General features: G+C 30.9%; 2 protein-coding genes across 4 annotated transcripts; both read left to right on the top strand.

The window, feature by feature from the left end:
* LOC107909635 (U4/U6 small nuclear ribonucleoprotein Prp31 homolog) lies at nt 1-3460 on the top strand. Of its 2 annotated transcripts, XR_001687301.2 has the most exons (8): nt 42-200; nt 317-382; nt 484-1514; nt 1630-1700; nt 1984-2086; nt 2213-2288; nt 2860-3256; nt 3339-3460. XR_001687301.2 is itself a non-coding variant. In XM_016837245.2 (7 exons), the coding sequence occupies exons 1-7, from the start codon at nt 198-200 to the stop codon at nt 2965-2967; spliced, it is 1458 nt and encodes a 485-aa protein (XP_016692734.2). In that variant the 5' UTR covers nt 1-197; the 3' UTR covers nt 2968-3460. The 2 variants fall into 2 exon arrangements, 1 of the variants encoding a protein (XP_016692734.2); XM_016837245.2 differs by having other exon boundaries at nt 1-200; nt 2860-3460.
* A 13440-nt stretch (nt 3461-16900) lies between these two features.
* Nucleotides 16901-21627, top strand: LOC107909633 (benzaldehyde dehydrogenase, mitochondrial). 2 transcript variants are annotated; one of them, XM_016837244.2, is made up of 11 exons: nt 16901-17264; nt 18577-18711; nt 18845-18987; nt 19067-19220; nt 19326-19555; nt 19897-19986; nt 20253-20426; nt 20507-20644; nt 20786-20923; nt 21000-21061; nt 21149-21627. In XM_016837244.2, exons 1-11 carry the CDS (start codon nt 17198-17200, stop codon nt 21420-21422), a joined length of 1605 nt encoding a protein of 534 aa, XP_016692733.1. In that variant the 5' UTR covers nt 16901-17197; the 3' UTR covers nt 21423-21627. The 2 variants fall into 2 exon arrangements, with proteins under 2 accessions (XP_016692733.1, XP_040944880.1); XM_041088946.1 differs by having other exon boundaries at nt 17021-17264; nt 21004-21061; nt 21149-21236.
* The last annotated feature ends 3615 nt before the right edge of the window (nt 21628-25242 follow it).

Genomic DNA, 25242 nt, shown 5'->3' with positions numbered 1-25242 from the left:
GATAGCATGTTCAAGAAGTTTCCCTATAAATTATTTTCGCTATCGCCCAAACGAAGTTTCTTTGTTTATTTGCTCTTCTTTTCTCCGATTAGGGTTCCTTCATTATTCTCTTTAGGAAATTTTAATTTTCAACTTGTTTTCGTTTATTCTCTTCGATTTTGGGTTAAACCCTAGAAGGCTCCTCGCGAAAGTGTCAGATGGTTAGTTTTCTTTTCTCTAATTACTCTATTTTTTTTCTCCTGGAATTTTAGCACTTTTCATTCGATAAAATAATTGCATCTAACTGTCTGTTCTTTTACTTGGTTATAATTTTCAGGCAACTTTAGCTGATTCATTCCTTGCGGACCTTGATGAATTATCAGACAACGAAGCCGATGTTCTGGTGAGTTGAAACTATACTTACCTTTTCTGTTTTGAGTTTCAGCCTCTTTTTTTTTTATTCGACACTTAATCTGAATCGTAATGTTCATATCATTCTTTCAGGAGGAAGAAAATAATGATGTTGCAAACATGGAAGAAGATATTGATGGTGACCTCGCGGATATCGAAACGCTTAACTACGATGATCTGGACAGTGTTTCCAAATTGCAAAAAAGTCAGAGATACATTGATATAATGCAGAAAGTGGAAGATGCGCTCGAGAAGGGTTCTGATATATCAAATCAGGGCTTGGTACTGGAAGATGATCCTGAGTATCAGCTGATTGTGGACTGTAATGGACTATCAGTTGATATCGAGAATGAGATTGTTATTATCCATAATTTTATACGTGATAAGTACCGATTGAAGTTTCCTGAGCTTGAATCGCTTGTACATCATCCAATTGATTATGCTCGTGTGGTGAAAAAGATTGGCAATGAGATGGATTTAACCCTTGTGGATTTGGAAGGGCTTTTGCCTTCAGCTATCATTATGGTTGTTTCAGTTACAGCATCAACTACCAGTGGCAAGCCACTTCCTGAAGATGTTCTCCAGAAAACTATTGATGCGTGTGATCGTGCTCTGGCTCTGGATACTGCAAAGAAGAATGTTCTTGATTTTGTAGAAAGTAGAATGGGATATATTGCACCAAATCTTTCTACTATTGTTGGAAGTGCTGTTGCTGCTAAACTTATGGGTACTGCTGGTGGCCTTTCCGCATTAGCTAAGATGCCTGCTTGTAATGTTCAGCTGCTTGGTGCGAAGAAGAAGACCCTTGCAGGGTTTTCCACTGCAACGTCACAGTTTCGTGTTGGGTATATTGAACAGACAGAGATTTTTCAAACTACACCCCCTGCTTTGAGGAGTCGTGCTTGTCGTCTCTTGGCTTCTAAAGCAACTCTTGCAGCACGTATAGACTCCACTAGAGGGGATCCTTTGGGGAATGCTGGAAAAACCTTAAAGGAAGAAATTCATAAGAAAATTGAAAAATGGCAAGAACCACCTCCTGCAAAGCAGCCTAAACCACTTCCTGTTCCTGATTCTGAACCTAAGAAAAAGAGGGGTGGTCGTCGCTTAAGGAAGATGAAAGAAAGGTAGTTCTGTTATTTTGATTACTATTGAAATCTTTATTTTTCCTTTTAAAATTTTTTTCCAGCAATTTGTTTGTGCATTCTGCATTTTGCTTATATCTATATATGTTATTTTCAGGTATGCTATAACAGACATGAGGAAGCTAGCGAACAGGATGCAATTTGGAGTACCTGAGGAAAGCTCTTTAGGTGAACTTAGATTTTTCTAATTTCCGAAGAATCATTTTTAGTTTTTTTTTTCTTTAATGATGCTTGAACTCAAAAACCATGTTTTGGGTCTTCAATAGGCTTGTAGCCTCTGATTTGTCAAATACGATAATGCTTAACTACCTTCTTTAAGAAATGTCTAGTTCTGTATATTCTCTTGAGGAGTTACTTTCATGGAGCAGTTTCTAGAATCTATTTATCAACTAAGAAGAACATAACCTATTTCCCACAGTTTTCTGACTGTTCATTTCCCTTTTGATATTAGGTGATGGACTAGGTGAAGGTTATGGAATGCTTGGTCAGGCTGGGAGTGGCAAACTGCGTGTTTCAATTGGTCAGAGCAAACTTGCAGCCAAAGTTGCTAAGAAGTAGGTTCTCCTGTTCTTTTTTCCCCCTTCAATCGGTTAGCTTAATTTAGTATTTTTGCTGTTTTTCTCTCAAATTCAACCTTGCATGTTGATCTCCTGGGTGATACTCTTTTTCCTTCACTTCAGGTTCAAGGAAAAGAATTACGGAAGCAGTGGTGCCACCTCTGGGCTGACTTCAAGTTTGGCATTCACACCTGTGCAGGTATTTATGGCTTCTTCTAATTTGACCATGAGCTGAAGGGATGTCAGTAAATGTTGTTTTTATTATGACATATTTGACATATGAAAGATTTGAGAAGTTTGCGTACATGGCTTTTATTAGGTGCAAGAAAGGGTTTTTAACCTAGGAGTCTAAACAGTGTAAAGTTTAGGTTATTACTATTTCTTTTGGTTGGCAATTTTGCATTGTCGACTTAAATTATAAGAAAGAGTTCTGGAGATGTGGAAGACTGAGGGAACAAGGTCAGGTATCTGGTTATGAATGCACATGACATATTTTTAATTTTTAGGTGGTAGCATGTGTGCATGTGTGCGAGGTTTAACAAACTTTAGAGGGTTAACTTCTGATATGTGGCTGATTGGCTTTATGTTTATATGTAACATTGATCATTCTAAAATTTAGGACTGTAATTTGTGATGATTGTTTTCTCTATTTTCTATGTAGAATAGGAGAGGGTTGGCCAAAGTCCTAGTTTGAACTTCTTTTTACATGGATCAAACAGACATTATATTTTTGTTTGTGTGGGTAATGATTGGCATTTTTTGTTCATCAGGGGATTGAGCTCACAAATCCTCAAGCTCATGCACATCAGCTTGGCAGTGGAACTCAAAGTACTTACTTCTCAGAGACGGGAACATTTTCAAAGATCAAGAGGACATAGAAAGGGAAGAAGCTCACCTAATTAGATGACATTTGGTTATGCTGTAATTACGCATTTGATAAGAGTTTTATAGACTAAAGCACAAGTTTTGTTAGCTTAGCTGGCTATAGTTGTCCCTTCTTTGTAAGCTACCAGTCACTGTTTCCCTGTTATCTTCCAGAATCCCCTGTTTTTAAAGAAGAACTGATGAAGGCAGCAATCAGCAGGTGAAAGATTGAAGAGAACCATCAGCAGCAACCAGTGTCATAGGGTCATGACTCTTCTCTTCTCAAAGGACATGTATGATAAGGTATGATAGGATGTATAATGCATCCAGACTTATCCTGTTTTTATCCAAAGTGGGACTAATGCAATTTGTCTACTACTTTTAGAACACTTGGCTAGATATTGGAACTGGGCTGAAAAATTATGCCGGAAAAGGAATGATGCATAACATGACTTTTAAAATACATGTCCTAACCTTGAATGAAAACCTACTGATTTGAGGCTTGAATATTAGGCAGATTTTCAACATAATTGCCTTTGATGTGAAGGAGTGTTGTGCTAAATAGTAACTTTTAAAATTATACATTATTAGTTTTTTTAGGAGATATTTCATATTACGTTTACAATGATTTTCATATTTTACTTTTTTTAGCTATTATATAGTCCAAATTTTCCTATTCCACAATTTTCAGTCATTAATGAAAATTTAATTTTAAAATAAGAAATCATCCAATTATGTTAAGTTCCTTTTTTCTGTCGCTTAACTTTTAAAACTTTCAAAATGGTAATTTAATCATGTTTGGTTATTCTTTTGTCCATTTTTATCGTTTAAGTGTTTGACAAAAGGGTGAGATTGTAGTTTAAAGAATTGGTATAATAATAAATTTAGCTTTTAAATTTTTACGTATTGTGTTAAAAATATATAGGTCTTGTTCGACATTCGGCAAGTAGTTTTTTTTTATATATTTTATATTTTATATTTTAGTTAGGATATATATTTTGAGTTATTTTTTTTGTGTCTATCAGGATATCCATTTGAGTTTATTATAGCTAATGAATTTTATTGAAGGAATTGGAATGTGATTATATTTGATGTGAAGAATAGAGCATCGAGTCTATTTTGCTGCGTTTATAATTTCATTTGAGTTTATTATAGCTATTTTGATTTATGATTAAAATTTGTTAAGGATTAAGTTGATTGAATTTGTAAATGTAGACTAAATTTGTTGACTTATTTAGAATTATGGCCAAATTGAGGATTTAAATGTGTTATTATACCAATTAAAAAAAGAGAGGAAGTGGTGAGTGATGAAAGTTTTTGTAGTCTGGGAAGTATGAAAATTAGATGGTTTATGATCAGAATAGAATATGGATTAGAGTTCGTAAGTGGTAAAAACTAAAGAAGAGATTGTGAGTAGTGATGTCCTTTTGAGGGCCCATTTTCAACATTTATTTTTTGAAGGTATCTCAGTTTTATAAAAATGGTCGTTAGACTTTGTTCACCATTACTTTTTAAAAACATCTCCGGGTTGGAGCCATGGGTAGAAGGCACGAAAAGAAAAATATACAAGTTATAATTTGTACATTTTTTTTTTTGGTTCGGAGGACTAGAGGTTGCTGTTTTTAACTTTTATATATAATTTATTGTTTTTTCTTTTAAAATTGGTTCCAAATATACAACATATATTTTGAATTTGTAAACAATCTATATTAAGCTTAATATAATATATTAAAATATTAAAGATGAGAAACAATAAATCATTTTTGTATAGTTATTTAGTTCGCAATGTCATTTCTGGAATGGGTATTTTAAATTAAAATTTAAGGTCAAAATTTTGCTATGTGAATTTGGTTATTGTAATTAGGTTAAATTTTACTATTAGTGTCAAATATATTAACTTAAATAACATGATCTTTTTGTATGTATTATATGAAAATATAATGAATATATATATAGGAATTAAATTTAGAATTTGATTGAAATTTTAAATCGAACTTTTAGAAATAGTTCTTTCCAAAGGGACCTTGATTGTCTGAGGATAAAAATGAAATCAAATATATTAGAAAAATTGTAATAACTATGTATATTAAGATTTGATACAGAAATCACGGTATTTTTTACTGTTTAAAAGAGATGAGTTTTAGGTGGCTTCAATTTAATTAAACAATAATAAAACAGAGACGACATGATTCCCCCACAACACTTGTGTGTACATGAATATTATATTACCCACCTAAGCTTCGCATTGGTTTAATTAAAATTTTTTGCATCAAATTATAGAGTAAGATACGCTTTACGTTTTTAATTTCTTTATGCATTTTAATTTAGTACCTATACTTTTGTATTGGAAAAAATCAGTTTCTCTTTTTTTTTTAAATTTAAAATTTAGGTCCAATTTTAAACTTTGTCTAGCAAATTTGCTGATATTTTGAAATTAAAAAAAAAAACGTGAAAGTGTTAACAATTCATAAAATTACATATCAATGATTTCTCTAGAATAAAATATTTTGATTAAGTAATGACATTATAAAAATCAAAGTATCAAATTACGTTGCAAGTGAAGTATAGAGATTAAATATCATAATGGCAAAAAATGAAATTTGACTATTATCACCTATTCTATTAATAAAATCCTTAATTGAGTTGGTGTCACAGGTTACCTGGATATTAATTCGATTAGGAAATGACTAATATATCTTCGTATTAAATGATTACTTTGATGGTCTATTTGTATTTTTATACTTTTATGTAGTCTTTAAATAAAATAACTAAAATTTAACATATTTAGATTCTAAAGACTGAATTCGCATTTAATGGATTTATAAACAATTTTTTTTACCGTTACACTAATAATAATTTTTGAATAAACTTAGAAATATAACTTTTAACTTAAAATGGTATGTTGCTGTTATTATTATTATTATTATTATTATTAGTTTTAGATCTTACATTTCATTGTTTGTTGTATTTTATTTTTAAGTACACATTTATGTTTTAAATATGCGGTTACCACACATGTATGTCATGGGTTCTACAAAGGAGCCCGCAACTCAGTCGCACATTTTAAGCTCTTTATGTTTCCTTGGGGTCACTTGGAGAAGACTCAATGTCCATTTACTTGGTTCCTAGGTAAATTGTAAACTTTCCAATAACTTGTATTTTTACTTAGATAATTATTATAATTCCTAAATGATAAAAATGTACTGAGTTTAAATCTCTTAGGACTGTCATCTTGTCTATAGATACTAATCTTTGCCATTGATGTAATTCGGTCTGTATTGTTGGAAGTGGAGGATCTCAAACACCTTTTTGCTTTCTTGTGACCTTTTGGTTTGTTTTGTTTTTCTTTATCTTTTGAGTTTGCTTCTGCTTTGTTTCGATGCTTTAGAGAAGTTCTTTTGTAAACTTTCACTTTCGAGAGTAAGATTAACTTAGGCGGATTTGAAACAAAAAAATCGTCTAAGATAGACTAAAGTTCTAATCCTATAACATATGCGCGTGTGATAGAATTTATAATATAAATAAAAAAAAGAATGGTGTTAATATTTCTTTTTCAAAGTCACAATTCCTTCTATATAATAATTTAATTTGTTAAATTGTGACTGAAAAAAAATCCTATATATTCACTTATTTCAATAAGTAGAATTTCTTGTCAAATACTAATTTAAAGTCGAAAGGAAATTTTGATTTACTTTAAAAAAAATATGAATGATATTTAGAACCATTTTTGGGGTTTACATTAGAACCGATTTTGTGATTTCAAGCTTGTAAAAGAAAATTGCATTAAGAACTCAACCCACAACTTTATTCACTACAAATTCCTCTTCACGCAAAAATATTATAAAACAAATTCAACTTTACAAAGTATGGTTTATAGATAAGGCAGGACATGCAGAACATGGTCCATCTACCCCATTCATTCCATTCCACCTGTCTCATATTTAAATTAAATTTTTTTTATTTAATTTTCATTTTATTATTTCTAAATAAAAATATTGATATTGTATAAAATAAATTTCCGCTCAGCCCGGTTCATAAATACTTCTAAAATAGTAAGCTATATACATATATATTTGATAGAACAATATATAATATTTTGGAACTATATACATACCTTTAGTTATTCGTAGTTTTAGGTATTATATCAAAAAGATCAGAATTTATAATGAGATTGTTAAAAAGAAAATACATGATCAATTACTTTCATTTATTTAATAATATATTTTTATTTTATGACATATAAAATATTAGTTATCAAGTCTTCATTAAATTAGTAAGTAATAATTAATCTAATCTAATTTTTTTATATTTATTCATTAGTTGATATTATTTTTAATTTTTATTAATAAAAAATTAATATTAAAATAATACTTTGAATCCAACACTCTATTATATAATAAATAAAAACATAATTAATATGATTTTATTTAATATTATTTAACTCGATTGTATAGTTAAATGAATAAAAAAATTTGTTAAATTTATCATATTATTTCATACGACTTTAACTATTATTAGTTATAAATTAATATTAATATTAAAATAAAAATAAAATCATTTTTTAAATTTATCTATTATTATTCAACATAGTTTAAATGTATAAAAACTCTATTATTATATTTATAAAACATTATTCATGCTAAGTAACTTAATATTTCATATATTAATATTATTTTAGTTATTATTACTAATAATTAGTATTACAATAATACGTTAAATGCAAAATTATATTATGTAAAAAAAATTAAAATAAAATTTATTTTGAATGTCAAATTAATAATATAATAGATAAAATAAAATATTTTCATATGTTCAAAAGTTTCTTCAAACTTGTGTTTTTATTTAAAATGCTCCATATTTAAAATATATATTAAATTAAGAAAATTATTCAAAGTAAAATAGTAATATTTTAAGTTGTGTTAATTAATTTTTAGTTTGGTTTAAGAGGGTATTAGATTAATTATCCAATGGACTGCCACGTAGGACTGCCGTTAGGGAGATAACAGAGTTTAACAGTAAAGTGACCACTTCGTAATAAAATGATAATGTAAGTGACTAAAACATAACATTTCAAACATAAGTGACTATTTTTGTAGTTTACCCAATCCAATTCAGACTTACAAAAACATTCAGATTCGACTAATATACAAAATTTTCCTTGTAATTCATCCAAATTATTTTCGAAAATTATTGCAATTATCTTATGCTCAACGCATTTCACATTCCCATTATGAGGCTATTTTACCCAAATGACCCAAAAAAATAATGAATTATGTAAATAACCCTGGTTCAAAAACAATCACCCAAATAACCTAAAATGAACAGTAAACTTGGGTTGGGGGTAGTAAATGGCCGGCATTAGATAAACTTCTAACACAATCATTGTCAGGTGATAAAAAATAATTTTTTTGGTGCCAGGGACTAGATGGCCGGCACCCTGGTATTTTTTTACCTTGTATATACCAGTATTCAAAAAAAAAATTTGGGGTGTTAGCACATTGATGGTCGACACTCCTTTATTAGATTAAAAAATATCTTTTTTGGGTGTTAGGACATTGATGGTCTGCACCCTTATACCAGATTAAAAGAAAAATTGGGTGTTGGGACACTGATGTCGACACCCCAGTACCAGGTTTAAAAAAAATTAGTGCTAGGACATTGATGGCCGACACTCTTGTACCAGATTTAAAAATAAATTGGATGCTGGGACACTGATGGCTGGCACCCCAGTACCAGATTAAAAAAAATTAGGTGTTGGAACACTGATGGTTGGCACCTTTATACCAAATTTAAAAAAACAATTTTTTTAGGGTGCTGGGACACTAATGACTGGCACCTCAATACCAAATTTTTTTAAAAAATATTTTTTGGGGGTGTTGGGACACTGATGGCCAACACCCTTTTAGTGGTATTGTAATTAGATGGGGAAAAGATTGTTGAGATTACCAGCAAATGAGAGTGTTTGGGTGTGTACCATCAAATGAGGATACCGTATTTGAGAATGTACCATCAAATAGGTGTGATGTAATGGATTGCAAATGGGAGTGTTTGAGAGTGTACAACCGAATTTCGAGGTTGAATTATATATTGTCATGTTTTAATAGAGTTGAATTGTTTACTGTTGCGGTATAAGCACATCAGTACTGCAAAACCCCAACTATAATTCCCGACTTAGGCCAGTTCTTCCAGTAAGGGGAGGTACATGATGTGGACTTTATTCTGATTTACGTCTGGCATCAATACCCCACCTATGAGTTGCAGAATAAACACTTTTGCAGCGTAGATAATGTCCATTTGCGTTGGGTGTCTCGGTATATGTTTGAAGTTATTTCTTAACCACATGAATTTTAACTTGGTTAATTTTCCTTCCTTATCATTGAGGGGCACTCTTCCTAGTAATCGTTCGCAAGTGCCCTACGGATCGAGCATTTTTTCCAGCCTGATCACTGCTTCTCCGTTAATAGACAGCCTCAGTTGGACTGCTACATCTTGAAGTGTTATTGTTGCCTTCCCACACGAGAGGTGGAACGTGTGTGTCTCCGGGCACCATCATTCAACTAGGGCTGATATTAAATCGGCTTGTAGTCAACAATCTCAATGTACGCGGCTACCCCAAACCCTGTGGCATTCAAAAACGGCAGAACCCTCTGATCGGGAAAATATTCTGAATCATAGAGTCAAGGTCTCACAACCTGGTACCGTTCCTACAAAAATAGTAAAAATCATATTATAACACCCCTAACCTATCTTTGTTGTCAGATTAAGGTTACAAAGCATTACTGTACAAAGCAAAACGTTTAACTTCAATACAGAATAATAATTCAACCTACAAAGTAAATAACAAATACACAATTTAATCATGGCAATAATACTCATTTGGGCTTTAAACCGAGCATTCAAGGCTCTAAAAATGATTTAAAAATAATTGGGGATTGATTTGAATAAATCAAAAAAATTTGAAAAAAACATGAAAAATTGTGAAAATAAGGGTCACACGACTGTATGGCCAGGTCGTAGCCCAGACCGTGTGACTCCAGAAATGGCAGTGTGGCTACTCCACACGCCTGTGTGACTACTCCACACGCTCGTGTGCATAGACCGTGTAACTCTTTGTGACTGTGTGGCTTAGGGTCACACGACCATGTTGCCAGGTCATGTAACTCTCTATGCCCGTGTGAACCAACATGCACTAAAATTTTTAAGACACACGGCCGTGTGTGGCACAAGGCCGTGTGACAGCCTTGCCTAACAAGCTATTTCAAGCCGCGTGCTCCATAATTAGCCCCTAAAACAAGTTATTTCAAAATCAAACCTTGCCCAACAAGCCACTCTATTTGTACATACATTTAATGGACCTAAACACACTTCAAACATTCATAAACATACCAATTCAATTAACATAAATCTTATAACCAATATGTCATTCCAAGACACCTCATTTAATACCATAATAAAATTAATTAAGAACAAAACTATAATGCCACATCTCAAACACAAAATATAGGTAAAATAGGTACCTATTTAAAACAATTGTCAATCCATTTCACCATTCAAATTAAGCATACCAAAATGACCATATTCATATAGCTTTTAACATGTACAAGTCAACTATTCCATATATGCACATAACCATTTACAAAAGTAACCAAAACACAACAAAAGTATAAATGACATTAAACCCTATACATACCATTTATAACTATAGATCAAAATAACCCAAAACTACCAAAGTGATCGCGGGATAGTGTGATAGGACTCCGACTAAGTTCCAATAGATTGAGCTTCCGATGATCTACATAAAAAAGGAAAAACAACCACATAAGCATTTAATGCTTAGTAAGTTCGTAAAAGGTAAACTTCAACTTACCGAACATCAATTAACAATCCATACAACCATGCCCATTTCATCATTTAACATTAAACTTTCGTATGCACCATAATTCATATGGTTAGTAAAAATCATTAAAACATAACATCTCATATTCTAGGAAATAAATTCCATACATTTCTTTTTCATTACATAACAACTTCTCATTCGTTACATTTTATGAATTCATACCCATTTTACCTTTTCAAATGAACATTAGCAATAATAGGTTCTTATACATGCCTTTCATTAATCCTTTTCTTACTCGTTGAACCGTACAGAATAGCATCGAATACTCAGGAACACCTTTTCATATAACGTAACCTTCTCAATATTGCTTGTAACACCCTAATTCCGATCTAAAGGTTATGACTGAATCTGGCGATGTTACATTGTAACACCCCTTACCCATATTCGACGCAGGAATAGGGTACGAGGCATTACCAGAACACATACACTTATAAACATGTTAAACCGAGTTATAAAATTTCATTCAAATTTAAACTCTTCAAATTTTTAACATGCTTTTATAAATCTTCACGTTATAACTTCAAAATACTATATTTGTAACAAATAGGGCTTCTGAGACGCAATACATACTCATGCAATTCAATACTTCATTTCCATTTCATTTAATTCACGATTCTCATTTTCACGATTCAATTCAATTTCTCAATCCAATATACATTTCAATACCACAATAATTCATTTAATTCAAATCATATCATTTACAATTTCCATTTAATTCACGTACAATTCAATTTCATTAAGTTCAATACTAATATATATTTATCGTTTAACTTAACGTCCCCTTTTTGCATCATTTTACACTTCAAGCATGAACCTAGTATTTCATTTCCTTTCCACTCCCGTTTCCTATGCATATCACACAAGATATAAACATTACACTCAACCATAGTCGCAAGCTAATCTTTTTGAAGACTAACCACATGATAAAGCATTTTAATAAAGATTACAAACTTTAAACCTTACCACCCTTTTATGATCACAAGCATATTTTCATCTAGACATTTACCATCTCAATGATCACAAGCATATTTTCATCTAGACATTTACCATCTCAATACATACTTTTATAAATTTAATGTGGCGTAATTCAGCCACAACTTGGCCAAAGCCTAAGCATACACACCAAACATGCTAGCCAAATAAACATATAGTATAAGCATTATAAGCATGGATAAGCACCACATTTATTTATGTATCAAACTTATCAACATGAGTTAATTCATAAACCATTTCTGACATTGCTACATACCAAATCATATACCAAGTATACCACATACACATACTATGAAACTTTATTTTCTCACATGAACTTTAATTATAACTAATAATGAACAATTATAAACATAATTTCTTTTCAATCGTTTATCGATTATAATCAAGCATATGGCCAATTATACACAAATCATTCATATGTTCTTCCAATTTTCCTCCTCCTCTCTCTATTCCACACCCTTAATGTGTATAACACACTTAAACAACATTAACTACAATTTCACTATTCACTCACATGTATATTCAAAGCTGTTTATTCGAGTCAGAGTCACTAAATTATTTTTACCTGGAGCTAAAGAACTCAAAATTAAGATCCATAAATTTTCCCCAAAACTAGATTCACATATCTTCTTACCATAAAATTTTCAGAATTTTTTGTTTAGCCAAATAGTACAGTTTATTCTTTAAAGTTTCCCCTATTTTACTGCTCGATAGTTTTGACCTCTCTTTACTAAAAATTAATTATCTCATTGTACAGAATTCAAATATTGTTTCTATTTGTTTCTATTGAAAATAGATTCACTTAGGATTCTAAAAATATAAAATTTATCCCATAATTATTTTTTTTACAATTTTTGAAAATTTTTCAAATTCAGAACAGGGGATTCCAAACTCATTCTGACTCTGCCTAACTAAACTTCAAATATCTCAAAATATACAACTCTTTTGCTTGCTCTATTTCTTTAATGTGAAAATAGACTCATTCACCTTCAATTTCATATATTATTAGGCCTCTAATTCAATCTCCACCATTTTTGGTGATTTTTCAAAGTTACACAACTGTTGCTGCCTAAACTGTTTTATTGCTAAATGTACTATTTCATAATTCCACTCTTTCACTTTCAATCACAATTCAATTCAAAATTCAATTTTCCATTTCTAAGTCGATATTCAATTCAATTCTACACCTATATTCATTATTCAATTACACTTAGTCAATTTCCCGATGAACACTTCGGAATAATAACAGATACTCGGTGGATTCAGCACATAGCAAGCACCTCATTAATCAATGATGTCCGGTGGAATCAACACATAGCAACCACCTTACTAATCAATGATGTTCGGTTCACATAGTAGCCTACACATAGTATTACACATGTGACCGTTACCATTCGATACACGTAGTAGTCTGCACATAGTACTACACACGTGATCGAAACTATCCGGTACGCATAGTAGCCTGCACATAGTACTACACATGTGACCTATCATTCCGGTACAAGTAGTAGCCTTCACATAGTACTACACACATGACCATCACTTTCACTTTTACATAGTGGCCTACACACAATCCGTGCCACACATGTGATCATTTCTGTCACTTCATTCGTATCCCTTTTTATTCCAAAGGTTCATTCGGGAATTTTTCACTTTTTCTCACTTTTCTTTTTATCGATCAATTTCAATTTATCGTCTTTCTTGATTTATAACAATACATTTAACTTATATAACCTTCACACTATTCATTCCAGTCCAAAAATCATACTTTGGAAAAATTATGTTTTTGCCCCTAGGCTCGTAAAATAATTTTTATTCAATTTCCTTGCATTTTAGGCCTAGATGAACCATTTTCATAACTATAACAGTCCACAATACTCACTTATTCACACACTTGTGCCATATTTTATAACTTTTACAAATTAATCCTTTTAGGCATTTTCATCGAAAATTACTCGGTACAAATCATTTATCACACTCCAAACATTTATATTCTTCCATAAAACATCAAAATACATGCATATCATTCATGGGAAAATTTTTAAACACAAACCCTAGTTCAAAACAATGGTAAAAATAGGTAAATCTTGTTACGAAGATTTCAAAAACGTAAAAATCATTAAAAACGGGGATAGAACGGACTTACAATCGAGATCGGAAGCTTGAAAAACCCTAGCCATGGTTTCTTCATGCAATTTTCGGCCTAGGGGTTGAAGGTGGACAAAAATTGGCTTTTAATTTTGTTATTAATTCATTTTAATAACTAAATGACCAAAATGCCCTTAATGAAAAACTTTGGAAACATACCTAACCATACCCATTTTTGTCCACCAACTTAACCAATGGTCTAATTACCATATAAAGACCTTCAATTTAAAATTTCATAACAATTGGACACCTCTAACATATAGAACTCAATTTTTGCACTTTTTACAATTTAGTCCTTTTGACTAAATTGAGTGCCCAAATATCAAAATTTTCAAACAAAATTTTCACAAAATCATTTTGTGAAATCATAGACCATAAAAATATAATGAAAATAAATTTTTTTCTCGTCAAATTTGTGGTCCCGAAACCACTATTCTGACTAGCCCCAATTTCGGGTTGTTACATTGCTCACACGAGCTGTGAGATGGGCCTACTCACACGAGGTGTGGGTCAAAATGTTAGCTATACGATGCTGCTCATACGAGATGTGGAGAATTCGCAACAAGTGTAGGACCTTAACCATCGGTAGGACATTCAAGACCAACACTCGAAACATATAATCCCTAATGACATGTCATTTGTATCCTAAGTATTCTCTAGGTTCATACGGGACTTTTAAGCTGTCAAGTACTTCATTATCGTATTGTTACTGAAATAATTAACATATCGTATTCTCTAGGTTCATTATCGTATTGTTTCTGAAATAATCAATCAAACAATACATAATAAGCATAAAATTCATACGATTTACAAAACGTAGGACTGTCGTTAGGGAGATAACAGAGTTTAACGGTAAAGTGACCACTTTGTAACAAAACAATAACATAAGTGACTAAAATGTAACATTTTAAACATAAGTGACTATTTTTTGTAGTTTACCCAATCCAATTCAGACTTTCAAAAATATTCAGATTCGATTAATATACAAAAATTTCCTTGTAATTAATCCAAATTATTTTCAAAAATTATTGCAATTATCTGATGCTCAACGCATTTTACATTCCCATTATGAGGCTATTTTCACCCAAATGAACCGAAAAAATAATTAATTATGTAAATAACTCTGGTTCAAAAACAATCACCCAAATAACCTAAAATGAACAGTAAACTTGGGTTGGGGGTAGTAAATGGCCGGCGTTAGATAAATTTCTGACACAATCTTTGTCAGCTGGTAAAACAATAAATTTTGGGGTGCTAGGGACTAGATGGTTGGCACCCTTGTATTTTTTTTGACCTCGTATCATACTGGTATACGATTATACCAGTATTCAAAAAAAAATTAGGGGTGCTGGCACACTGATGGCCGACACCCTTTTATCAGATTAAAAAAATATTTTTTTGGGGTGTTGGGACTGATGGCCAACACCCTTGTACCAGATTTTAAAAAAAATTGGGGTACTGGGACACTGTTCATTTTAAATTATTTGAGTGATTATTTTTTAACCAGGATCATTTACATAATTAATTATTTTTTAGGTCATTTGGGTAAAATAGCCCATTAAAACAATAATTGTTTTCCACTTTAAATTTATTTTCATTTCTTTCCCTCTAATAAAAATATTTTTCTTAAAAAAAGATGAAGAAAATTTCCTCCTATAATCTACTTATTTATTAGATTTTCTTTTTCTTGTTTCTTCTTCTTCTAATGGAAATTGACCTTGGCATAATTGATGATTCGTTATAGCTTCTACTTTTATGAAAGTTTATATATAAAAAGAATTGGTTTACTTTTTAACATGAAAACATTGAGTTTGATTAGATTTTATCATTTTAGGCTCGTTTTTTAGGCATGGTTCTTGTCTGACCTATAAAATAGATCTAAAATTCTATTTAAACCCGACCCTGCCTGCTCGTATTAATTATTTTTAGAATTTTTTATATAAGACAAAGTTAAAAAATAGAATACATCAAGTATACTAAAAATATTAAAATAAATGTTTCCCAAATCCCAACAAATTTGAAATACATCAAAAAAAGAGTCTTTATACTTACGAAGATAGTTGCAACTTAACAAGCAGATGCCTCTAAAATAATAGCAAAATTAACAATAAAACAAGAGTTATACAATATTTAAATAATAATAAAATGACAAGAAAATGACAAAAAAATTAGGGTGATTCAGGTAGGGCCCGAGCAAAAAATTCTACTTGAGGTCCGATCCATTTATAAAATGAGGCTTCTTTTTTGTCAAAGCTCATTTTTTTGCCTAAACTCTTCTACTTTTCGGACGAATCTTTAGACGTTAATAGTCATGATTAAAAAAACTTAGAAGTTGGAATAAAAATTACTATTTATTCCGAAATATTAAGTAATGGAATTATAAAAGTTGAAGTTAATACTTGTCAAATAATAAGACGTCAATTTTAATGTATTACGTTTGTTGATGTGGAGCTTTGATATGTTTATTATTTATTTTAATGGATAAATATATAAAATTATAACATGTTATACATATTTTTAATTCAAATTTAATATAACGGGCTTTAGCGTTGAAAAACCAATGTCTACAATTACAACTTCAGGACTATTTTTAAAAATTATTTTATTCGGTTAAATTTAATTATTTGTTTATAAAATTTTTTAAAATAATATGTCATCATTTTTTTTATTTTAAAACTTACTGGAAACTTTATTTTATACTTAATTAATTTTTAGAATAATAGTGGAAGTATAATCTATGTAGTAATACACATCAAATTAAAATAAATGTAATAAAAATTATAACGAAAATGTAAAAGTTTAAGCATAAATTAACTAAAATATTGTGATAATTAATTTATTTATTTCTTAAAAAAACATATTTATTTATATCCAATTTAAAAACACTTATCCAAAAAATTAAAAGAAATGGGAATAGTCGTAGTCATAGTCGACGACGCCACACGCAGTAAAGCAAATCTGGTTTTCAACGGAGAAAAAAAGCGCCACTTTTGTGGAGATTTGTATCCCTAATTTTTGGATTTTAATCAAAGAAATCACACCACCCTTTCACTCCACGTGGCACTAATTTAGTTGCTTAGAAATGTCACCCAACTACTTTGATCTTCCTCACCTTCCGCCTACTTAAATCCAATTCCCCGTTTGATTTCTATGTTATCAAATAGTTCAGCGAAAACGTAACCACATCGTTTCTTAGATAATCGAGGATGGCGGCTAGGAGGATTTCTTCATTGCTTTCCTGCTCATTGTCTTATTCTTCCCTCCTTCCTAAAGGTATTTGTATTTGAATTGATTACTTCATTGTTTTGTGAATGTTTTTTCTGTTCTTTTGAAAAACGAAATGTGAATATTGATGAAGATTGATTAGATCAATTTTTGTATCTTATTATAATGCTTCACGTTGATTGAAAATTTCTCGCAAAACAATAGAAAAATTAAAATTTGATTTTAACGAAATAGAGATGGTGATTAGAATTGATTAGATCAATTTTTATAATGTATTTTAACGCATTTTGTTATGTATAATAAAAGAATCAAAATGTGAATGAGAGATTATTCAAATTTGAAACATGTCAAAAAAGAATTTAACATCAATTTTACTTTTCGGTTCTAGAATCGTAATAATATAAATAATACGTATGTGTTATGCCCTGTAAATGTTTTTTCTGGTCGCTCAAAGCTTTTCTTCGTAGTCATAATTCATTAACACTTTGCTAAAGCCGAGCCTACAACGAAAGCGATTGAAAGAGGCATTTGCTGTTTTTTTTTCAAAGGAAAAAGTGCCTTTTTTTCTGTTGGTAAACAATAAACATGTTTTGAGTTTATTCAATTATGATATCGTAATAAAATAAATGTAATTTTAGAATTAAATAATTTTTATTATTTTTAAAGTAAATCCGAAATTTGTTTTTTAATAAGTTTTCAAAATAAATTACCCTTGCATATTTACTTATATTTTTAATACTGCTAATCTATTCCATTGTTGTTAAAATAATTTAGTAAGCATAATTTTTAACATGATGTGATTTCTCAATATTCTTTTTTATAACATTTTTCACAATAATATGAAACACTAAAAAAAATTCAATTTCATGATTTTTACAACACTTGTTCACAATTTTATCAGCAGTGACAACTTTTCTCAGCTATGTCTAAATATCAAAATCATTGCAAATAAGGTAGTGGCCAACTTCTCTTATGAGCCATTGACAACCAAGTGAAACCCCTCCTCTCCCAACGCAACTTTGAAAATACCCAAAAAATATATATACAAAAAGATATCCATGTTTTTCTTTTTCTTTTCTTTTTTTAAAACTGAAAATTAATGCATTTATGGCAACTCAAGAGTGGCACCTAGAAATATGGAGAAAAATAAAACAATCATGATATAGTCTACCCATTTCCTTGTAGTCTTTTTATGTTTTTGCAAATAATTTATTGGGTACTTTTATTCATCGAAAGGTATGTGAACGTTTGAGAGCCGAAAATCTTGGTGGGAGTTGGCTACTTACTTTTGTTATTTCCTCTTTATTAATGCCGATATTTGTTTTTAGCCTTAATTGTTGAACTTAACTTTTGCTTCCAGGGAGGTTCTGTGGAGTGGGCAGAGTGGTTTCTGGTTACAGCACTTCTGCTGGTATTGAGAACCCGATCAATCCTTCCATCAAAGTGCACTGCACTCAGCTTTTGATTAATGGGAACTTTGTTGATTCAGCATCAGGTGAGCTTTTTGTTCCTTATATTAACGTACCAATTGTACATTGTTGTTGATGTGCTTATAAATGTGTCACATAGGCATGTTATGATAATCATTCTTTGGCTACTTGTTTACTAAATCTCCTAATCTAAAACAGGTAAAACTTTTCCAACATATGACCCCAGGACAGGGGATGTGATTGCTCATGTTGCTGAAGGTGATGCAGAAGATATTGATCGAGCTGTTTGTGCTGCTCGCAAGGCATTTGATGAAGGACCTTGGCCAAAGATGACTGCTTATGTAACTTCATAGTTATTATTATTTCTTCTATCTTATTAAATAATTTTCTACCTGTTAAACTTTGTCTATTGTATTCCAGGAAAGATCAAAGGTATTGTTTCGATTTGCTGATCTCCTTGACAAGCATATCGAGGAACTTGCAACGCTTGAGACTTGGGATAATGGAAAACCGTATGAACAGTCTGCTAAGATTGAACTACCAATGATCTCACGAATAATTCGGTACTATGCTGGTTAGTAAAGTCACTGAAAATCACACTCAATTGGTGTTTTGAACTACCAAAGATCATTTCCTAATATTTTGTTTGATATCTGACAATATTCTTTGGCTTATTCAGGTTGGGCAGACAAGATTCATGGTCTTACAATTCCAGCTGATGGTCCACACCTTGTGCAAACCATACATGAACCAATTGGTGTTGCTGGTCAAATTATTCCGTGGAATTTTCCTCTTCTCATGTTTGCTTGGAAGGTTGGGCCTGCCCTAGCATGTGGCTGTACAATCGTTCTTAAGTCAGCAGAGCAGACACCTTTGTCAGCTCTTTATGCTGCCAAGCTACTTCATGAGGTAATTTCTTGACTATATTCCTTATTTACTTATTTCAAATGTACACTCACTTTTATTAATAGATTGAATCATCAGCGTAGAGCCGGCTTCTAGTTTTCCTTTGCTTTCTTCTTTTAATAAATTTATAACTGAATTTAAATACATTGAATTCAGATACTTTATGGTGGTAAATCTGCAAGTCTTTTGTTATTATATTATTAAGAATGTAAGCTTAGTTTTTTTTCCTTCATGTGTATATGGTTTGGTAACTTTATCATTGAAATCCTAAGTTGTGCTTGATTTATTCTTAAAATATTTAAACTTCATCTTTTAGTCATTCTGAGTGGGAATTGTTTCCACAGGCTGGACTTCCTCCAGGTGTTCTAAATGTGGTTTCAGGTTTTGGTCCAACTGCTGGTGCTGCTCTTGCCAGTCACATGGATGTGGATAAGGTACTTTAAATTCTTAAAAGAAATAGTCAGTTCCATTCAACATTTATTAGCGTTTTTTTTCCTGCTTATCACTTCATCTTTTCTGAGTTCCCAGACTAATGTCTGGCACTGGCATTGTTTCCTTATATTATCAATCAACCTTGCACTAAAGCTTCTTTATATTCTGTTAGATAGAATGGAATACAAGTAATCCATGAAATTTATATTTCATCGCATGACTCTTTTAAATACCTTTGAGACTCAGATAAATGACAACCATTTTACAGCTTGCATTCACTGGATCTAGTGAAACTGGAAAAATTGTCCTTGAGTTAGCTTCAAAAAGCAATCTTAAGCCCGTAATATTGGAGCTTGGAGGAAAGTCTCCTTTCATCGTATGCAAGGATGCTGATGTGGACAAAGCCGTTGAGCTGGCTCACTTTGCTTTGTTCTTTAATCAGGTAAAAATGCTTTTGTAACACCAAAATTAGTTTCTATATTGGGATTCTTTCGATGAGTTGTAGTTATAAACCATTTGCAGGGGCAATGCTGCTCTGCCGGCTCTCGTACATATGTACACGAGGATGTGCATGATGAGTTTATAGAGAAGGCAAAGGCACGTGCACTGAAACGTAGCGTTGGTGATCCATTCAAGGCAGGAGTTGAACAGGGTCCCCAGGTAAATAATGGTCAGCCACTTCTTCATGTAGTAGTTACTATGTCATACATACTAATAACAATGAAAATCAGCGTACGTTGTTATAATCTGGGGTTCTCTCCTGTACTCTTCCAAACTGATACCAATGCATACTTAAATCAGATTGATTCGGAACAATTTGAAAAGATATTGAGGTACATTAGATCAGGTATCGAAAGTGGAGCAATTCTTATAACTGGAGGAGATAGATTAGGGAGCAAGGGCTTCTATATTCAGCCCACTGTTTTCACCAACGTAAAGGTATTACATTTACAACTTCAACTGGCAAGAATGGTATACCTCTGGTAATATAGGTAACTGATTAAACTTTCACCAGGAAGATATGTTGATTGCACAGGATGAGATATTTGGTCCAGTTCAATCAATCCTTAAATTCAGGTGAGCAAATCAACCTTGCCTTGTGCATCCTCATCGTGATTACACATGACTTTAAAGCTCAAGTGATGTAATAATGTTTGCTTAAAGGGACATGGATGAAGTTATTCGGAGGGCAAATAGTACGAGATACGGGCTGGCTGCTGGTGTATTTACAAATGACTTGGACACTGCTAACACCTTGAGCCGGGCATTGAAAGTTGGAACCGTATGGATAAACTGCTATGATGTATTTGACGCAGCCATCCCATTTGGTGGGTACAAGATGAGTGGACAAGGAAGAGAAAAGGGTGTTCACTGTCTCAGCAATTACTTGCAAGTCAAGGCTATTGTGGCTCCTTTGAAGAACCCAGCTTGGATATAGACCCCTTTCACTAGCTTTTAGTTTCTTTTGCTTTCTCTGGTCCATTTGGTTAAGCGGGTAATAAAACAAAAAACACCCAGGGGATTCTGGATCTGTTGTATTGTATAAAATATAAACTCAACCCATAAAAGGCACGGATTATTTGTGAAACCATCAAAGATGATTCTAATACTAAATTTGTAAAGAAACCAACATTGAACCCTCATCTGCTTCGGTGTGATAAGGATTAGAAACAACACTACACTTGTCTTTTGCAGCTCTGCCACATTGTTTGCCTGCAGCTGCATTTTTGTGAATGGTTAGAGGGACTATTTTGACTTGGAACAAAGATAGGGTGACCAAGCATGCTTAGATCTATTTGAAGGAATTGAGGGCTAGAGAGTAAGCAGCCCCAAGAGTAAAATCTCTGTTAGCCCAAAGCATCATCCATCATGGCAATCATCAAGATTAGAAAAAGGCATTAAAGTTCTGGTATAAGATTTAGTCACAATATTAAAAAATCAATATGATAACAACAATTAATTTATATTAACATAAATAATTTTGACACGATTATAACATACAAATAGGTGGGAATCTACATTCTCTTAATCTAACAATAATGATGATGCCAATTAAATTAAAACTCAATTAGTATTTATTTCTTATCTTTTTAAATAGAAAAAAATTAAATAAAAAATAAAAAATATTCTATTCAAATGTTACTCGGAAAAAGAAAAACACATTCAATTGAAATCTACTCTTCTTTCTACTCTGATTATTTTTATAAACTTCTCATTATTATCCTCTTTTTTCTCTTTTCATCTTGCCAGATTTATATATCCGTCATCTTTTATAGGAATAATTTTTTCATCATTCGTCTTATTTTTGTTCATGCTGAGATTTGTTGGAATGAAATTAGTTAAATGAATAACAAAGTATCAGGAATTACCAATGTTGTGATTTTTTTCTTTGATTTGTTTTTATTGTTGTTAGCTAATATTATACTTAAAAAAGGTTGGAACTGTGTGGAATAAAATCATCGGTTACGACTCTTTTTCCTTTCTTTCTCTACTTGTGTATGCATCAATAGTATTAGAATGTGGATCGACTCGGTTAACCCAAAAAAAAAAAGTTTTGATTTGTCTCATTTTTGTCACCTATTACCTTAAAGAGTAGCTTTGTTCAAGTAATCATTCCTCGTATTGATGGTGACCTATGACCAGTGAAGCATGCTGGTGGAGAATTTCCTCAGAACTTAGGCATAGGGATTTCCTTCAAGAATTTCCACGATCCCTTTTATAATTTCTGCTTTCAAATTGGCTTATTGTTAGTATCATAAAAATATAGTTGAAAATAACGTGGGTTGTTTGCCTCAGGTGTCAATGATGGAATATCATGATATGCTGGAAAGGTATAAATACTGTGTTCCTTGAAAATGCATATTCCTTATCCCAGTGAACTCCAAATAATGAGAATACTTTTGAAATGGTAAAGCTTCATCTGATTGAAAATTAAAAAGATTATATCATTCATCTGGAATGAATTGTTGCTAATTCTTCTTTCCATTACCAATATAAGAACTCGTGTCTCGTACTGAAATCGTTTAGCACTACAAAACGTGCAAGGATATTTTTGTACAAGTTATTTTCTATTTTAAGTCTCATCAGCAAAAAATTTAGATATTGGCTAAAATATTCTGAGTTTCTATGTCTCTTATGAAGTAGATAAAGTTGCACATAATCGGACAATTCTTCTTATATTTCTTTATGCAAACTGATTTTGTTGGCTTTTCAGCACTTTTAGTCGCTTTAACATAATTGTAAGTTGTATGAATTGCACAAATAATTCTTGTATTTTTCCCAAATTATATTTATAGTTCAAAACTTTAGATCCTTAACGATTTATTTGTGTGCTAAATTAAGGTAAATGTATCATCAAATTAGTTCCTCTATTATTAAATAGGTCAATTTAATTTTTATAATATTAAAACGAATCAAATGGGACCAAATTGAGAGGTTTAATAAACTTAACATTTTACTGTATAAAAAATATATTGAAAATTATTTTTTAATTGCAATTTAATTTCAAAAAAAATATTTCATTTGCAAAATCATAAAAACTTTAATAATATTAAATATGTTAAACAACAATTGATATTTTTTAAACCATAAATGTTAACTCTATTATAATTTAAACTTATTTATTTCTTCTTAATAGTATAAAGGCTAAATTAATCCATTTAATAATAGAAAGCCTAACTTGATCTTGTCTTTATAATACAAGGATCTCCCATATGTACTCTAGCTACTAAGGGCTAGTTTAGTATCACTTTTGAAAAGTTCTTTTGAGGAGTTTGGTTTAAGATTTGAGTGTTTAGTATTGCCGTCAAAAAATATTTTTGAGAAATAAAATGTCCATTTTAGACATGATATTATCAAGTAACAAATATGTATTTAAATAATGTTCAAATTAGTTAATATTATTATATTTTAGTAAGAATATAAAAAATAATTTATTATAACTTGTTGTTAATATTTTGATGTTTCAATTTAAATAATTAAGTATAACCATTAAATATTTGTTGTTAACACCATTTGTATTATTTAAAAATTTTTTATTTTTAATTAATAATTTTAACACATTTGTAATTAAGCACAAAAAAAAATACCATATTATTGAAGAGGTAAAAAAATAATTAAGCGCATTTTTGGCAGAGAAAAAGTTTCTCCTTTCAAAAAATGGATGTTATGTGTCAATTGCAAGATATGAAATTTAGATTTTATATAAAGAAGTATGAAATTTCTTAACGAGATTTCTCTAACCTCAATAACTAATTTTTGAAGTATGATTCTCTAAAGATTCGGATCAATTAAAACACAGTAACGGAATTTTTCAGAAAAAATGAAATGATGAATAAATTTGAAAATTTTATACAGATCTAGAGATCCAAATCATTGATCTGTAATGGTTCTCCATGGAAGAAAAACATGGGGAAACAGGGTAAGTGTTGGCGGCCCATTAGAAAAAGTTCCCCTCTTTCTCTTCATTACAACTAAAAGTTGGAGCAAAGAGAGGCGATTAACATTAAGAATTGGATTAAGAGATTTCAAAATTAAGACCAAATTGATAGAATCTGTAATTATTAGAGGGTTAATTTAGTTATCGTTAATGCCACGTCAGTATTTCGTTAATGATTTAATAGTGGATTGAACAAAAAATCAATTGACAATAGCATTAATGACTAAATTAGAATTTTTTTTGAACCTAGACGATCAAAATAGAAACATACTAATAATTAAGTCAAACACATATTTATGATCACCCTCATGATGCGAGTAAGAAATTATTCAACAAATATATTTATAAAAATTGATGATAATAATAAAACCAAATTTTATTTAAAACGATAAAGTTGATATATTGAAAATCATAATGTTTTAAGTTTAAATTTTATTATTGTGTATATTTTTAGATTATATATAAAAATATAAAAAGACATAAACACCTTTATAATATCATTTTTTATTTTATAAAAATAAGAAATTTTTTATAATTTTATAACTAAATTAAGGTATGATTGATGAGTGTCATTGCCACCAACTCAATACATTTAAATAATAATATAAATAATAAAATAATTCTAAATACAATAGTGTTAATAATGGTGCAATTTTTTAATGATAATAATTGGTGTAATTAGGTTCACAATAATTCATTACCAAGTCCAAATTTTTTTAAAAAATAAAAATAATAAAAAAGGGCTAAATGATTTATTTTAGCTTAATTCACGTTATATTAGCCATCCCATGCGGCTCCCTCTCATCACGTACCTTCGTAC

The sequence above is a fragment of the Gossypium hirsutum genome, chromosome D02 (genome assembly GCF_007990345.1).
Source record: "Gossypium hirsutum isolate 1008001.06 chromosome D02, Gossypium_hirsutum_v2.1, whole genome shotgun sequence".
NCBI classification, from domain to species: domain Eukaryota; kingdom Viridiplantae; phylum Streptophyta; class Magnoliopsida; order Malvales; family Malvaceae; genus Gossypium; species Gossypium hirsutum.
Note: the sequence above shows the minus strand (reverse complement) of the source record. Positions and strands in the feature narration are given on the sequence as shown.